Consider the following 18,864-nt stretch of genomic DNA (forward strand, 5'->3'; position numbering starts at 1 on the left):
ATTGATGACTCTCAGATTATTCATGTTAGAGAACGCAACGACTACTTCCGGTACATGGCAAAAATTAAAGTGCTCAAATTTGAGTAGCAAACTATATTTTCTGAGAAAATTATATTCAATAAAAATGGCAGAAAACGGTGATATGATCGCTCACATCACTCATATGATGGACTTGGTCGAAAGACTGAAAGCTATCGGTGAGAACATTCTGGATCAGCATGTCGCCGCACTTTTGTTAGTTTCGATTCCCGAATCATACAATAATCTTATAACCGCCATTGAAGCTAGAGAGGAAATTTTTATAACTACAGATCTTGTAAAAACGAAACTCACTGACGAGTACAACAGAAGATTAGAACAATAAGCAGATCGAAGTTCTAATTCTTCAACCGCGCTTAAATCTGCAATAAATGCAAGAAATTATGATAATAATAAACAAAAGAAATTTTATACTTTTTGTAAATGCAGTGGTTGTACTCGTGAATGTTGTTATAAATTAAAAAACAAAAATAACAATCCTTGTCCTGACAACTCAAAATCCGATAATAGCGTGACCAAACATGTCGGAAAATTGAACCGGCATTGCATGAGCGCAGACACTTCCCTTAAAGAAAGCTATAAATCCAGTTGTCAATTGGCGTCAGTTAAAAATGCTGTTTATGAAAAGGGTTTAATAATTACTCCACAATATTGCTCAGAACAAAATATAAATTAAAAAATTTTGTACCTTGATTCTGGCGCCAACAGTCATCTAGTAGGAGATAAAAGTTTGTTTACAGAACTGATATATGAGGATTCTCAAGCAAAAATAATTTTAGCGGATGCAAAAATTTTATATTCGCAGGGCAGAGGATTTGTTGACCTTGATTTAGAAGATGAATGTGGACTGCAGAAAATTCGGTTGACTGATGTTTATTACGTTTCTGATTTAAAGAGCAACTTAATTTCCATTAAGCAAATTGCTAATAAGGGATATTCTGTTACTTTTGAAAAAGAAAAGTGTTACGTAAAGAAGGAAAGCCAAATAATTATGTGTGCATATTCTGATGATAACAGTTTATATAAAATTGTTTTAATAAAAAATTCAGAAAACGCTAATTTTGCAGTTGAATGTAAAAATAAAAACTATATACAAATATGGCATTCTAGGTTAGATCGCCGAAGTTATGATGCAATCAGACAATTAGTAAGAGAAAATCTTGCAGAAGGAATAAAATTAGATAATTGCAGTCATAATGAAAGCAGTTCAGAATGCATAAAGAATAAAATGCAGCAAATTCCTTATCCGAAAGTTGCTAGCATTCGACCAAGAAAACCACTAGAACTTATACCTAGTGATATTTGTGGGCCTATGCCTACTCCAAGTATTGGTGGAAAACTTTATTTCGTAACCTTTATTGATGACTTTACTACATACACTATCATCTATTTCCTTGCTAAAAATGAAGTTCTTAGTAAATTAAAGGATTTTGTCGGTATAACAAGAAATAAATTTGGGAGAACCATATAGACTCTTCGAACTGACAACGGTGGTGAATATACCAGCAAGGAAATGGTGGAATTTCTATCAGATAATGGCATCAAACATCAACTAACTGTTCCCTTTTCGCCTCCTCAGAACGATGTGAGCGAAAGAAAAAATAGAAGTCTTACTGAGATGACCAGGTGCTTGCTGTCCCAAGGCCGACTTTCAGACAATTTTTGGGGTGAAGCTGTCAACACAGCAAATTACATCCAGAATCGCCTTCCAACCAGAGCTTGTGATAAGACTCCCCATGAATTATGGAGCAGAAGAAAACCTAATTTAGCTCATATGAAACAATTTGATTTCACAGCTTATGCATATGTACGTAAGGAAAACCGTAAAAAATTAGAACAGAAAGCAATTGAAGGAATTTTTGTCGGTTACCATCAATGATGTACAGAATATATACACAGGTGAAAACCATATAATTATCAGCAGAAGCATAAAAAATTTGCCAAAGAATTATTAGCAAATGAACATATTGAAACTTCTCCTCATCCAAAGGTTGAAGATGTTGAAAATGATGAAGAAACTGAAGAAAAACACAAAATTGTATCCAAAGATGAGCCAAGACGATCAGAAAGGAAAATGAAGGGAATACCACCAGAACGTCTAGGATTTTTAATAAACACAATCAAAACCATACCTGAGAATTTTAAAGACTTAGATAAATTGAATTGTGAAGAAAAGGAAAAATGGTTACTCGTAGTTGATGAAGAAATCAATTCCTTATCCTGAAATAAAACTTCGGAACTGGTTGATCTTCCTGTAGGAAAGAAACCTATTGGCTGTCGATGGATTTTTCAGTCTGAAAGAAAATTAATATGGAACAGTCATTCGTTACAAGGCGCGACTAGTTGCTAAAGGTTTAAATCTGCAATCAACTAGTCAAAAATTTGGAACTGATTACGATCATACCTTTGCACCAGTAGTTCGACATACAACTATCAGAACTTTTCTTGCTGTTGCAGCATATGGTAAAATGCATGTGAGGCATGTAGACGTTACTACAGCATTTCTACACAGAAATTTAGAAGAAGAAATATACATGGAACAGCCAGAAGGCACAGGTCAACCCAGACAAGAAGAGAAGGTTTGCAAATTGAAAAAAGCTATTTATGGAACAAAGCAAGCTGCTAGAGTATGGAATAAAAAAGTTGAAGAAGTATTAAATAATAGTAACTTTTTGCAAAGTACGGCAGACCCATGCTTATTTCTAAAGAAAGATGGAAATGACATGATAATGATTATTGTCTATGTCGACAATATCCTTATAGCATGCAAAAGTGAAGAAAAAAATCAAAAGGCTAATCAAATCTCTCAATGAGTTCTTCGAAGCAAAAGATTTAGGAGAAATCAGAAACTACTTAGGAATCAACATCAAAAGAGATGAAAACAAGTTTCTATTGAGTCAAAAATCAAAAATAGAAGAAGATATTTTGTCCAGATATCCACAAACCATTTTACACACCAATGGATACTTCTTATCCAAAGGAAGAGGACATCTCTCCACCAGTGGACAATACCAAGTACAGGCAAGCCATTGAAGCCTTATTATACATAGCCACTGTAACCAGACCAGACATTACTCTTGCAGTGAATCTGTTAAGCAGGAAAGCTGAATCTCCAAATGAGAAAGACTGGAAAGCAGTTCTAAGATTGATTGAATACCTCAACTCTACGAAGGACATTTGCCTGAAAATTGACTCTGATAGCACACCAACACTTTCCTGTTATACAGATGCTGACTATGCACCTGATTTAACCACCAGATGATCAACAGGTGGAAATTTATTTTTCCTACGAAATAGTCCAATATTTTGGTCCACAAAGCGACAAAATTGTGTTTTCCTATTATCTACCGAATTGAGCTTATTTCTGCAGCCACTGCTGCTCAAGAGCTCAAATGGATATTAGATCTCCTTTAAGATTTTGGAATAACTCAAAAACTACGCATTAAGATATTTGAGGACAATAAGTCCACAATATCTCTTACAAAACACGGGAAAATGAATACCAGGATAAAGCATATTAATGTTAAATATTTCTTTTTAAGGGAAAAGGAAGAAAATAAAATAATCGACATAACTTACTGCAATACAAATTCTGATTGCAGATATTTTTACTAAGCCAAACCAAATTTCTGAAATTAAGAAGTGAGCTAAATCTGATTTCCAATATTTCCCAAATGCATGATTAAAGGAGGGATTGTTGTAAATTAATCAAGCATTTGAGAATAAATAAATAAAATGTTTTTTCTAACTCACTTCTGGCAACCCTCAAAAATGCCAAGACACACGGGCGTCAAACACGTCAACTATGTTAATCACGTGATATTAATATATCCCATGATCCTCTTGTTCTTTAGATATTATTAAGCTTCTGTATGTGCTTGTATTAACATTAATGTATCTATCGCTTATATTATTTTAGTTGCAGTACAATAAATGTTATTAGTGTTTAACCCTTTGTCGCGCACAATATTATTTTTCTAATTTTTTTAACTAAAAACTCTAGAAATTCAATATTATGATCCAGGAGACAAATAATATATGAATTAAAAAAAATATACTCTTGCCCATTATTCTGTGGGTGGTGGTTGCACTGTGAAACCACCACGTGTCTAGGACTTTGAAACTTACTGATGTAGTAGGAGAAAAAGCTTATAATTTTCCGTGCACGTTTCCAATAAATGACGAAATTTACGGATTTAAAAAAAAATGTATGTAAGAATTGCATTATATATAATTTTTTTTACATTATTTTACAAAGTAAATCACCAGAAAAAATTAAAAAATAAACATTTATGTAATTTTTCTATAGCAGTGAAAATATAAGTACCTACATAATAAGGACATTTGGATAAATGGATTAAAAAAACTCAATAAAATAAGGATAAAAAAGAACTCAGTGGTTTCTTTTCTTTTTTTAAATTTCGACGAAAAAAAAAAAAATTTTGTGACACTGTTCAAAGCATGTTTTGTCTCTTTGGTACATGCATAGACCCACATTGCACGTTTCACACATACATTTTGTTCTATGAGGTTCCTTCCTTGTGCTACAAAATGTACACTACCTGGATTTAAATTTCACTGGAATATGTCTAGCGTTATTTTGTTTCTTTTCATCTGGCACATGAAATTTATGTTTTTTTATGTTAATGGGGGGGGGGGGGGTTTGGTCTTTTTGGCTTTGGATCGTTCATTTCCCATTCATACTTCTTTTATTCATATTTCGTCCCAAAATATTCAGAAAATATTTTTAATTTAAATAAAACTTTTACACAATTTCTATTTTTAATTATAGCAAAGTATATTTACATTAAATTTAAACCAAATAATAATTTAATAAATAATTTATAAAATCACAATACTAGCTTGGGGGGCAAGTGTGTTGATGTCAGAGAAAGGTATTTGGAAAAGAAAGACCTTTTTACTGGGCAGGTGCATGTATTGTTTAGTAATAAAATAACTCTGTGGTTTCAAAGCCCTTTATCTATATCCGGGTAAAAATAAACATTCCTATTTGAAAAGCAAGCGAAAGCCATTGAGAAGCAAACGCCAGTGGTTTCAAGGTGCGACCACCGAGCCTCTAGAGGATTGTAAGCATTGTGACACAAAGCTCTAATGGTGCAGTGGTCGCGCCCTGAAACCACATGGCAAATGCCATACATATAGAGGTTTTTTTTTTATATATGCAGTTTAATAACTGCAATTTTTTTATTGTTTATGATAGAAATCATGATGTGATGATCAATTTAAAGTTGTTTATATAAATAAAAGGAACTTATTTTGTCTCATTGAAAACGAATTTTAAAAGGCATCCGATCCGAAGTATTAATACCTAAAACATATATGATTCTACAGTCATTTTGTGTTATTTAGATGTAAATGATTAGTAATCAATTCATTTTCACTCAAAAAATTCGGAAAAAAAGAGGAGAAAAAATTTCGGAGAATGGTGGTTTCAAGGTGCGACCACCATGCGTCAAAGGGTTAAAGCTGCATCATATTATTTATGGATAAATCCATCATATCATCATCAACAATAGTTTCTGAGACTCAACTGCTGCTACTGAATGCACAAAAGGTAAGCTGTTTCGGCTATCTTTATTCTTCAAAAGGTTGCCTGTTATAAGAGATACCTTTGTGAAGGACTTCCTAAGGGAAAATATTACGAACACAGCTTTTGTTAGATATTTGTAACTAAGCCCCAAAACAAGAATATGATTTAATATATCAAACAGCCTTCAATATAGGTGGAATGATGAGGGCGGACTTTATAGTGCAAGTCTACTCACTTAAAACTCCAACGCCATGAACTTAAATAATGTTTCAAATACTAGGCCATTTTTATAATATACCTTCTTATGTTTCTATTACAATTCCCTACTTTATTTTCTGTCAGTTACATATATTCATTTTGTTTTATGATATGTACAAAATCAATTCAAAAATACTATTTTCAGTAAGTGGCCTAACTGAATCACAAAATCGTATGATACATAATTTATCAGTATCTTATATATCTCCTTTATAAGGTTTTACCTTCAACTGGTTGAACTTCAGCAAATCACTACAAAAATCAGCTTCTCCAAATGATGTTAACAAACGTCGCTGATTTGATCGTGCTTCTCTGTTAGACTGAGCTGTTGTTTTAGCTTTGTTGGCAGGATCCTACAAGTGAACGACATAAAACAAATTATTGCAGAAAATAGCTTTAAAAAAAAGAGAGAGAGAAATATAAAAAAGGCACACTTCCAGATATGACATTCTGCATAACAGTTAAAAAAATACTTAATGAACATACCAGATAATGCCAAGGCTCATTATAATTTTCATTAAACAATTAGTTAACCTATTAAAAAGCAATTTAGGAACACTTCATAATAAAATAGATATCACATGACCAATTATGGATATCAACATGCAAATTTGAATTAATTGTAACTATAACCCCAAAATGGGTGCCATAGCACAGTTAAGTATAAAAATAGTCCATTGTATTCTTTAAAAGTAAGCATAAAAGTATTTTAAGATCCAAAATTTTGTATAAAATTCTATTAATCTCAAGATCAACCATAGGTCCATCAGGAGGAAATGTAATTATTGCCCTTGAAAATCGTTGGAGATCATTCAAAATCTTTGCCAATCTAAGACTGTTTTCTTACCAATTTCTATGTCTTACAGTGGAGTTTTTTCTTCCAATTTATACTGCATAATTGTTTCTGTTTTAGTATATATTGCATTAAATTTATTAATAAAAATTAATTATGATAACTTTTACCTATAGCAAATAGCTATACAACAGAAAAAAAAAATTAGTTTGATTTGATGATTTTATAATAACCGAAAACTTCCGAATCTAAGGCAGTCCACAGATAACAATTACATACATATTATTTGTACTAAACTTCAGCAATATTTTTAACCATATATTTTAATAACTATACAAAACAAGCACTATTATGTAAAATTGATATTTTTCTATCTACAAATGATATGAAACAAGACTAGATTCACATAAACAAGATTCTAGATAAAGTTTGTTTTCATTTAATATATAAATATATGCAAAATCTTCCTACAAATGAAATAAAACTATGCATTTTGATGCTAATATTTTCAGCAATAACAGACATAACCAAATAACCTCATCATCGGTATGTTATACTATGATTTATTACTATAATAAAGTATTCACATAAGAGTCTAAAAAATACATATAATTCTGATAACTATTTTTTACAAACATTAAAAAATACCTTTCATCTAACAGCTTTAAAACATTTTTAATAAAATTATAATTCTAAACTTTAGAAGCAATAATGTAGAGACTGATCATATCAAAATTCATTTTATAACAGATTAAAAAAGGACTTGCGAAATCTAATTACTGATTAACGAAAGAAATCTTAAGCTAAATTATTCTTATATATATCTAAAATATAACCAAACCTAGGATGATGAACATCTCAGTCCCTGAACAAATTATCAGCATAGAAAACAACTAGGATAATGAACGGTGTCTCGAGTTACAAACATTTAACCCTTTCCAGCACGCTTCCTTTTAAAGTTGGGATTAAAAAAAAAGAGAAAGGCAGTCTAATTAGGCCTAGAAGAGTGCAGAGGTAAAAATTTTATGAAGATAGCACTTATCGCTTTAATTCTGCAGGTTTGCCCGAAGCGGGCCACATTCACTCATTCAGTGTGCCTGCTATGAATAGAGCTTCGAAAAGAGTGCTGAAACGAATAATGCTGGGAAGTGCATAAAAGAGTAAGACATTTTACCTATGATTAGAAAACACTAGATTATAAATACTGTAGCAGATTTTGCATTACCCAGGGTGTGTCACCAACCACTAAAAAAGCTCTTTTTGGTTATATGATGATTACATGCATATGAATGGAAAAAAGTAATTTCGGTGTATGATATTTACACTTTCCTCTATTTTTTGCATGGTGGTACTTTTCAAAGAAAGTGACACCACCTTTGAAAAAGCACAACCCAATATTGCATGTTTTGCAAATTAACCAAGATCTGTATCAAATTCACTATCTGGAAGCAATTCGTGTAGCACTTTCAGTGCTTCAGAAATAGTCAGCCATCTCTAATACATTTGGAAAATAATTAAAAATCCAGAAAAAAAAAAAAAAAAAAAACTGTTATTATATCCATAATTTGAAATTATAAAAATTATAAAGTATAAAATAAAATTAAATAAACGTCTACAACTCAAAAACTATTAAACGTAGCGCTAACAAAACTTTTTTGAACGAAAGCCAAAGAGAAAAAGTAACTGATAAAATTAACCCTGACCTTCAGAAAAATCACCCCAGAAATTTCTTAGTTGATAACTAACCTCTCCTTCAGGGGGAAAATGAAATATAGATGTGGATCTACTTTTCTATTGTAAATGAGCTGACCGATAAGCTGCAGAAAAACAAAGATACAGTTGTTGGTCTTCTCCTAGTTCTCTCAGTGAGCCCAATCTAAGCACAACCTCATGATCGCAGTTCGATTTTAGGCAAGATTTCAAGGTTAAAATTTAAAACTAATATAGAAGGAGATTAGCATAGAGCCAAGAAAATAACATAGAATAAAGAAATTAGCATACAGCCAAGATAATAACATAAAAATTTCTTTTCAAACAATTCCTTTTATATCCTACAATTTTTTTTTTTTTGAAGATTTCTTTGAAAAATATGGGTCTTTAAACTCTCATTAACCCCACCAGCAGGTGAATTACAGCATCCTAAATTTGGCTTGGAAGAAATTATGGCTAGATTCTGTTGCAAGCAAAGACTTTGACACCTTAGATTTTATGCTATCTCTGGTATCATGTCTCTAGGCAAAACAATGGGCTAGGAAGTTAACAAGAAAGATATGCAAAAGTCACTAGAGGACCATAAAAATAAGCTAAACAAGAAGAAACTAAAACAGCTCCAGAAGAACAAAAGGCATTTTGGAAGTATCAACTTAAGAAATCACACAGATAAAGCAGTAGCAAACTACAATACAAGCATTTTCATTGACAATACCATGTTTCACTCTCATCCATGTAGGAATAAATTACTTCATTTTATGTTAATTGCTATGGAGAAAATAGCTCCAATTTATAAACAGCCTTTAGGAATGAATAAATTTGTGAACTGAGGTTTCACTGTTTAAAAAATGTAATTTATGTATTAAATTTAATATAATTTAAAAAATAAATTTATATACAGTGTTCACAAAAGTATGTATGTAGCTTTTATTTTCACAGCCTTCACTTTCAATTACAAAAGTATTTTACCTAATGCAAATATTCATGTTTCATCAATATTCTAAAAATTACGAGCATAAAAATTGCATATAATCCTCTAGTTTGTGTATTTACATTTAGTAAATGTTTAAACTCCTTCTAAAATACAAAAACAAAACAAAGTTTGACTATCATAAAACAAAAATTGATCAAAATATAAAACTGTAACAGGCGTCAGTGTTTGTACGCAGTTAACTCATATAAATAAAAATGAAAATACTTCTAGTTTAACATATATTTTAGTATGATTATTAGATTTCAGGTTAGATTAGATCATTTGAATATGGTAAAGCACATAAAGGGTATATGTCTAAGAGGAGGGATGCTGTTGTACAAGACTTTTTAAGAGGCTTGCATTCATTTTACACGTGGGGAAAATCAACCATGCGACCAGCCCGTTCACTTAGGATCAAACACAAACTGAGATCTCAGTATTTGGGGGTCTCAATTACTCAGCCACTGCCTGAGTACGATTCGAAAGTTATAAAATTGCATAATAGTGATAACAATAAGGACTTTTGTGGACATTAAATTTATACTTACAGGAAGTTCACCATCAATATCCAGACTTGACATTGCACCATGATTATATACAGCCTTCTCCTTCACATCCAGTTTATAATAACCTTCACATCTAGCACAACCAGACAAATGTGTCCGAGTATTTTCATCTTTTTTCTTTTTCTTGGGAGGAGAAGGAATGCTAGGTAGGCAATGTTAAGGAAAACTTACAACCAAAGTGAATTTAACTCAATGGATGAAAAATTAGTCACCCCCTAGAGAAATCATGTTAAGCCGATAACCACCTGGATTTGTTTAGGATGTTAGTGAGTCATCAGTAAGTGTTACACCACTCGCTGATAATTTGATCATGTTAATCTACCACTTTGTGAGGTTGCTGACTGCGGTGTTTCACCTGCAGTTTCTAAAAGTCCTACAAATTTTCAATACGTTTAGATCAGTAGATCTGGTCAGAAAGTCCAAGTCTGGGAGAATTTGTGATTTTTCATTATGTCAGATATGTGCTCAATATGAACATGCAGCCCAGCAAACTCTACTGTTGTTACCCTGAAACAAAGGAGTATCGACAGTAAATTCATCATAAAGATGTTGACTGAAAGGCCACAAATGAAGTTCAAGAATGTTTATATAAACATGCTAATCTATGTGAATGCTCACCACAAAAAGTGGGCACACGTTATAGTATGAAAAATACCCCCAAAACATCACAAATTTATTGCCAGCCTGAAATACACCTTATACACATTTCGGATGAAAACAGTCTCACATCTTTATATTTCTCCATATTAACAACAACAACAACAACAACAACAAAAAAAAAAAAAAAAATCTCATTCATTAGAGTTATTTTGTCAGCTTCCAAAAAAATTTCCCACTCTAGTGATAAAGTGACATACCTGCTACACTATCTGTAGCAGTTTAACAAAACATCTGTGCTTTTGCACTAGGGTGACTAAATTTTTACCTGTGAGTTTATAATGTAATATGCTAAATTTACTTTACAATATGCATTTGTAAGCATATTTAATGCATCACACTTCATCTGCAGTTTTAACTAAATTAACTCATGATAAATTTATTAGTCAACTTTTTTGCATTTTAAACACAATTCGACTACATTTACAATATTTCATACACATAGAGGAAATATTGAGTAGTGCATAATATTATTAGTTATTACTTACTGTTCCCAAAATAGTTGTATAAACATTTACTCATAAAATAAAAATCTGCAATTTTTTATAATAGCTACCATACTAAATACAAACAGAAATATGTAGAAAAAATTTCAAGTTTCTTACACAATGATTTTGTTTGACATGCTGAGTACAGAAGTATAAATACTGACTCAACTGCCATGAACACATCTTCTTCACCACCATTTTTTTTTTTAAATGGCACACTTTAAAGTTTTAGCCTGTTGGTTCCATTTTATTTAATAGATTTCCAGAAATACATATTAAAGAAAAATTTGCAAGTGTAATTGAAAATGCTGTGGAAAATACAGATTTCCTATAACCTGCAAATGCATGTAAACCAAGCTATTTTTAGATGCAAACAAAATCTTGATTTTTTTGAAAATTTAGCCACGAGACAGCAACAGGAAAAATGAGCTAATATTAGTCAGTCTTGTAGCTGGAGTTGATCATGTTAGGAAGGCAGGCACTTTCCTTTTTTTGATATCAAGTCTCCCACTGCATATATTGCTTGCAGCAGTGAATTAATTTTATTATTGAAGTTATTTTTCATTTTCTGCACATATGACAGTACTGTCTTTTAACAGCAAAAATGGACTGTGAATTGTTCCTTTTATTTTAGATAAATTCTTACTTTAACATGAATATTCCATTATCTTTTAAAACTAACATTGAGTTTATGTAATTAACATACAATGCTGGTGGTTTTCCGGAGAAAAATTTTATTCAAAATGAAATTCACATAAATATTCAGTCACTTTGAGCAAAGAGTTCATATTTAAAACATAATGATAAGGGCACTCAATATTTCGCTAGACATCCTATAACTAAAATTATGCTTTTTACATACTTTGGCATAGATTAAAAATTTTTTTTTTTTGGTATAAGAATTACTTTTAGTAGAGCTTTAGAGGAAATATTAGATTCTTCCAAAGTTCTATTCTCCAAGTCACTCCATACATGTTTGATCGGATATAAGTTCGGAGACTATGGAGGAGTTTTTTTAAGTACTTTGAGAACAGTTACTTTTGGCACCTTAGTGCGGTCAGATTGATAAAAAAAAAAAAAAAAACTACGCCTGTCCGCGGCATTTCTGCCATTAAACGTTGAGCAGCCTAGTAAGATGAAGAAGATTGAAAATGAGGATTAAAACTAACATCAAAAGAGTTGTCATTAAAAAACTTTAAAACAATGGGGCAGTTCTTGAAATAGTCACCATCCATGTTATCCTGATGACATAAAGGGCAACAAGCTGAATCCTTGATTCCAATACGACATAAATGCCTCTGTAAATAATCATGCATTCAAAACCAAGCAACTTCAACAGGCAAAGAATTAAGAATTTTATTCTTTTTGTTCAGCAGGATGTTCCAGCTTTTATCCACAGCTGCATCTCTGTATAAGGACATTCTATTATTTTTAATTTTATTGTTTACAATCCTTTTAATGTTACGCAAAGGCAGAAGAGAATTAGGCTGAGAATCAGCTCTAGCAAGTCTATCAGCCTGCTCATTAACAAAAATGTCATAATTGCTCGGAATCCATTGGAGGGCGATGTTTTCTCTAGAATTCCAAAGTTCAAAAAGCCTTGCTTTACAAGTATGGGTATGTGCATTTTTATTGTATTTTGAATTTACAAACGACAATACAGCAGCTTGAGAATTGATGAGAAACACAATATTGGGATCAGGACTGTCTTTGTTTATCAATTGCAAATGATACTTCCACTATCTCTCCATCAAAATTGTAACAGTATTCCCTTAATAGGATAGCTAATACTAAAAGTACTTGTATATGCTCCAGCACCAGCGTTTTTTATAGTGTCTTCTGCCGAACTATCAGTGTACACATGGGGCCAATCATCTGGAAGGTACTTATTATATATAGCAGCTCGAGCAGCACTTTTTAATTCACTTTATAAGGAGGGATGTTTATTGACATTCCAAACAAGATCCGTATGGCCCTCCATGGTTTGATCTAGAACAGGATTTAATTCCTCAGGAAAAACCTAGCGATTGGGTGTAAGAATATCATAGGTATCATAAAGACCATGGACAGTAGAAAGGAAGGAATTGTGGGTTTTTAATATTTTGTTTGCTGGTCTGTAATAATTTAGAAAATTATTTTTCCTTCGTAAGATTTTTTCAACAATTTTTTACAGCCCCCCCTTTTTGGCATCTTTCACTTAATGGTTCTAGTTCAGTCTGAAGTTCCAAAGCAACTATGGGGGTTTAATTTAGTACCACCAGTGATCAATCACAACATGTTGTTTTGGAATAGGTCAAGCTTATTTTTGACAGAGTCTGAGGCAGTTAACAAAGCCTCGTTTCCATATTCAACAACATGACAAACATAACTTTCATAGGCTGCACACAAGACATTTTGGGTTAAGCCGCAAGTGACACCAGCTAAATGTTTCAATAGTCTTGATTTGGCATATCCTTCATCAATGGCTGAACCAGGTTTTGTCCAAAGTTAATTTTGGGTCTAAGTGAATACTCAAGTAGACAGTATCGAAAGTTCTATTCAGGTCCTTTGTCATCAAACTGATGTTGGATGTTGTGATGTTTCGTACAGAGGGAAAAAAATTGAAAGGGGGTTTTATTGATATTTACAACCATATTATTATCATAAGTCCAGGTGTTAAGAACATTTAAGGCTTGTTGTAGGATGCTCTCCAGGCCAGCAAAGTCATCCTGTAGCACTCGTCACATCATCAGCAAATAGTAAAACATTCATGTCTGGGACAGAACTGGATTTAAATCATATTATGTCAAAAATTGCAGACAGCAGATACAGTTTTCTTAGACCTGGAGTAGCATACACTCTGCCAGGAGAGATTAAAACCGTATAGAGTTACCAACCATAATTAGTTCTTTCCTCCGCTACTCCTGAACTAATGTCATTAAAAAAAACTTTCTCATACACATAAATTCATGCCTACACACAGATAAAAAAATCCATAATTTTTATGCTTAAAAATATTTACGAAGGCCCATAAATTTACTTCCATTATAAATTCTTGCGATAATTCTTTGGGATCTGCGGGATGGACTTTTTTTAAAAAATAAAATCAGTCATCAGAATATTAGACAGAAAATTTTGGCTGTACGGAAGGCGGGCAGGTACATTGAAACAAAAATGCCATATTTCCTTGCATACTTTATCTTTTTACTAAACAAAAACAAAGAGGAGAAAATTATATGAATAATTTAATTTCTGAAGGATGTGGTTACAGTAAGAAAATAACAAATAAAAAATAGTTATGATCAGTCAACTATCCTAATATTTTATCTTTAAAAGAAACCTACATACCAATAAGAATACGTAGTAATATTAATATTACTATATCCAATAAGATATTTTCATTTCTATTTTCAATCTCGACTGTTCTTCCTGTTATCCCTGCTCATGCATTCAAATAATAATTCAATCAAATAATTAGAATGTGCAGTTGACTCTGCAAAACTGTAGACTAAACATCAATTTGTGTTTGCTTTATTGTGATTGGTAGGTTCCTGGATTAGGTTGGGTTAAAGTTCAACAGTTGAAAGGGATAGGTTCGGCGTGACCTTTGCAGGTCGTTAGTGAGGATTTGCTACAGGATTCATACATGTTTCTTCTTATTGAAATAATAATAATAATAATAATAATTAAAAAAGAAATCTAAGGAATTTGAAGGACCTATTAGCAAATGGGAATTGAATAAATTAAAGCAGTTATTAAAGCTTCCTCATTTTCTCTTTCATTCTAAGAAAAAACAGAAGAATATCTAAGACACATTATTAAAACAAAATCGTCATCATCAAAATATACTGGAACATAACGCAAGGACACAGTCCAAGACTTTTTTCTTTCAAAGCAAAAAGATAGCATTCTCATTGATAACACCTGCTTTGAAAGGCTGCATGAACACGTTCCCTGAAAATTTCATTTTCGGACGCCTTATTGTTTACAAGGCCAATGTTTCAATTCCATAGTCAGCTAAAATGATAATTCACACTCATAATGGTAATTTTAGGAAATTAACAGAAATGTCACATGAGCAAACTTAAGAATCATTTGCAATTTTTTAGCAAAATTAAGGACTCTGTAGGACCAAAAATTCTTCAGAAAATCTCAAGATTTTTAAGGTTAACACAAACCCTGTGTTAGAAAATGAAAATAGTGATTACACTGATGAAGCCATTTTAAAATTTAGGAGAGCTTGTTCTCTGAATGCATTGAGAAAGGGGAAAATTACATGAATGTTAAAAAAAACTTCAGAAGCAGGCACTAAAAAGTTAGGGGGAAAAACGTAAGGAGATACAGTAAAAATAATAATAATATTTTTTCATGTTAAATGACAAAAAATAATAATGTAAAAAATGTATAGACCAGTTTACTTATGAACTGTTTCTTCAATTAAAAAAGATGCTCCTGGGATAATGCTGGGTTCTATCATGAGTTATGCTTACCTTCCATAGGCTTTTCTCAGAAAAATGCTTAATTATAAGCCGCAAAAATGCATATGTTACCTAGCATCAATTTGCTAGGAGTTCTTGGCACTTCAGAAATGATAAGATCATGCTGAATATATGCATAACTACTTATTAAAATTTTACCCAAATTTTTAAAATACTGTCTCTAAAAATGCTTCTCAGATGAGAGGGGGAATCACTTTCAGAGTCAATACTTTAACAATACTGAGTCTAAAAATTCCCCCACCAATTCCAGTTCTAGATTCTGACATTAAATACTTAGGTCTAGGAGAACTCTTACTGATAATCATCAGAACATTATTTTCATTAAATATTCAGTTTTTCTATAACGCCATTTTCAAAACTGTACGGCTCATAAAAATCCTCACATAGTACTAATTGCTATTATTAAATCTATTATACCAAAATAATACCATCTACTTTTTCCCTATTAGGATTTCATATCATAGAAATGATTCAATGCGACTGTCTTATGCATACATTATGTAAAAATTTTGTTTTAAATGAATCTTAGACTATTTACAGTCAAATACATGATTCTTTTGGATTCACACAGTAAAATTTGAAAATAACAAAAGTTTTTATGCTGAGAAAGAGTATGTAAATCCTGGACTTAAAAAAACCTTTATGAATTTGATAATTTATTCAATCTGCCGTTTGTGTTCGAGGCACTGTTAGAGTTTTTAAGGAAAATTAACTAAAATTATAAGACTAGGATATGTACAATGTTACAAGGGCCTAAAATACCAAAATTAGCTAGAATCGGGGAAAAATTTCCATTTGGCTACAAAAGGAGAGTATAAAAGGTGTCTGAAGAAGCCTGAATAGTGATATGTATAACATGGTAAGCATCTCATGTAGCAATCTTAACACCATTTTTCAATAACTACAGCATTTAAAGTACACACACAATATGTAATTATTGCATTGTAATAACACATTTCAGATGAAATAAAAGGAAAATATGTGTGAGCAAAATAAAAAAGGATATCAGGATGGTCAACCCAATGTGTATCATTTAACCAGAAACACTGAGCATCATCCTGGAGTAAAGCATCATAACTCTTTTGTAGGTACATAGTATCTTCGGTATCAATACCACATCTCAAAAATTCGTATAAGATGTTCATTTCTTCTATTACACTCCTTCTGGAATATTTAGATTCAGGTTGAGGAGGGGTAGGCGTAATATCATCTAAGAAAAGATCTTTCAAACTTGTGCGACTATACCGTCGCTTACGTTTCAGTTTTGTTTTCCTCCTAGGTAAGACTTTTGGCGGTGAAGGAGGCATGATAAAAGGAGGTGAAGTGGCTCGTATTTTAGTGTATTCATGGTCAACTACTGACTGCACTGGACCACGTACTACTGAATCAATAACCGAGTCCAATGAGTTAAATTTTTGTTCTGAACTAGATTTATGAATGGGCTCTTCAGTTCTTTGAGGTTGTGGCAGGCAATAACTATGTTCAAAGATAAGTTGGTCGGTTACACTACTGCTATGTACATCGCTTTTATATATGAATTCAGAATCACTATCCATATTTTCATAAAAACGAGTTTCTTCAGCAGATAATGTAGCCTCTGAGCTGTAATCAAGCTCTCCATTAGTTAAGTTCTCTGGTAATTTGACACTCTGTTCAACACTGATTTCAGGAGCAGGTTCATTTTTATCATCTACTGCCTCTAAATTTTCAGCCACAGAGTCTACAACAGCCTGTCGACCAAAATCTGCAAAGATGGACGCCAGTTCCATTAATACTTCTGATGCTTCCTTTGCTCTGGATTCTTGACTTTGTTCATATACTGGTTCATTTGTTGGCAATTCTGATGAACTGGGTTCTACAGCTTCATTTTGGCTTTGCTCTTGGACAGTAGTATCAGCATCAACACTCTCAGATTCTTTATCACTAGCTGATGGTTCTTCTGATGGTAAAGCAATGGCTTTTTCAGAGTCTTTTTCTTCTTCCTCTTCCTGTTCAAGATCTTCTTTATCACTTGGAGGAAACTCACCTTCTGATATATCGTCTAATTCATCACTCACTTCCATCTTTTCTTGTTCTGTTTCTTCAGCAGTTACTGAAGAGCTGGGAATACATGCTTCTTCATCATTGCTGGAATGCTCCAATTTATCTTTTTGCACTTTTTCTAATACACCTTTAAATGTTGTTGTTCTAAAATAAAAGAAAGGCATAAGAAAATAGTAAAAATCATGCAAATAAATAAAGAAATCACTAGTAAAAAATATTTGTTTAGTCCATAAATTTATGTTTCTTTGGAACAATATACACAATTATTTCAATTATACAAATTATTAGATAAAATTCAATGGAAACGCAGTTCTGAGTCATTTTTTATTTTTACTGGTGCTATACTGAAAATGGATCTTTAACATTCATTGCCTATACCTGACAATGGAAAGAGTTTCTGTTACCTGTAATGATAATGATTCCAAGTTTGATGGGTAATCAAGGTGAACTGCATTATTTTGATTACGGAAAAGCATGTAAGGGCTATCTGCCCAAAGAAAGGGAAACCTCTGTGAAGGACTTCCTAAGGAAAAAATGGCCAATCTAATTTCATTTTACACAAGAGTAAAACTACAAAAATTTCTAAACAGCCAGGCCATTCAATGGATTCAAATCCATGGCGAGCAAGAAGTATTTAGCAGTTTAACTATTCGACCATTAGTGGGTTCTAATTATGATCACAGATATTCAGTTTGTAAATTTATTTATAACTATGTTAAAAATCTAATCACTTTTAAAGTTCTACAGAATGCTTCAAAATCTAAAAATATAGTACCCAAATGTTGCCGAAATCACGTTAGAAAAAACCTAACATTTAGAATAGCAACAAAATATTCAAGAAATCATGTTTTCTTTATATTATATATACACTTTATACAGTGCACATGGTCGTGTTGTAACAGTTCTGATGATTTGGCATTTTATTACAGTCAAAAGTCTTTAATCCGGAATCGTCGGGACTTCGGCGATTCCGGGTTATCGGTTTTTCCGGATTACAGATCATCAGTTTAAATCTGGTAAGATGGCATGCAGAAATTATAAAATTAAAAATATTAAACCATAATTTATGAAATAAAGAACAATTATGATCTAAAGGATATCAAAATTTACAAAAAAAAAAAAAAGCTTAATATTTATTTGTTTACTTTATTAATCATTTCTTTCAACGCGCGCATGCGTAAAGTATACATTACGCATAGTTGAAATTAGAAAAATGCAACCAGAAAACTATTTGATGTGTATTCGTGATATTTATAATGACAAGGAATTTGATTTAAATCATATCAAAGACAGAGTACATTGACATGA

General features: G+C 32.1%; 1 protein-coding gene across 1 annotated transcript in view; it reads right to left on the reverse strand.

The window, feature by feature from the left end:
- Set1 (SET domain containing 1) overlaps window positions 1-18,864 on the reverse strand; it is an 88,163-nt gene that overhangs the window by 16,458 nt on the left and 52,841 nt on the right. The window contains exons 12-14 of the mRNA XM_085827043.1: window positions 16,520-17,700; window positions 9,873-10,036; window positions 6,073-6,201 (exon numbers count right to left, since the gene is read on the reverse strand). Coding sequence (XP_085683169.1) covers window positions 6,073-6,201; window positions 9,873-10,036; window positions 16,520-17,700 — 1,474 coding nt within the window. The remainder of the gene's footprint in view (window positions 1-6,072; window positions 6,202-9,872; window positions 10,037-16,519; window positions 17,701-18,864) is intronic.

Source organism: Stegodyphus dumicola, chromosome 11 (assembly GCF_044657685.1).
Source record: "Stegodyphus dumicola isolate Sdum_Otavi_A_Nest chromosome 11, ASM4465768v1".
Taxonomy (NCBI): Eukaryota; Metazoa; Arthropoda; class Arachnida; order Araneae; family Eresidae; genus Stegodyphus; species Stegodyphus dumicola.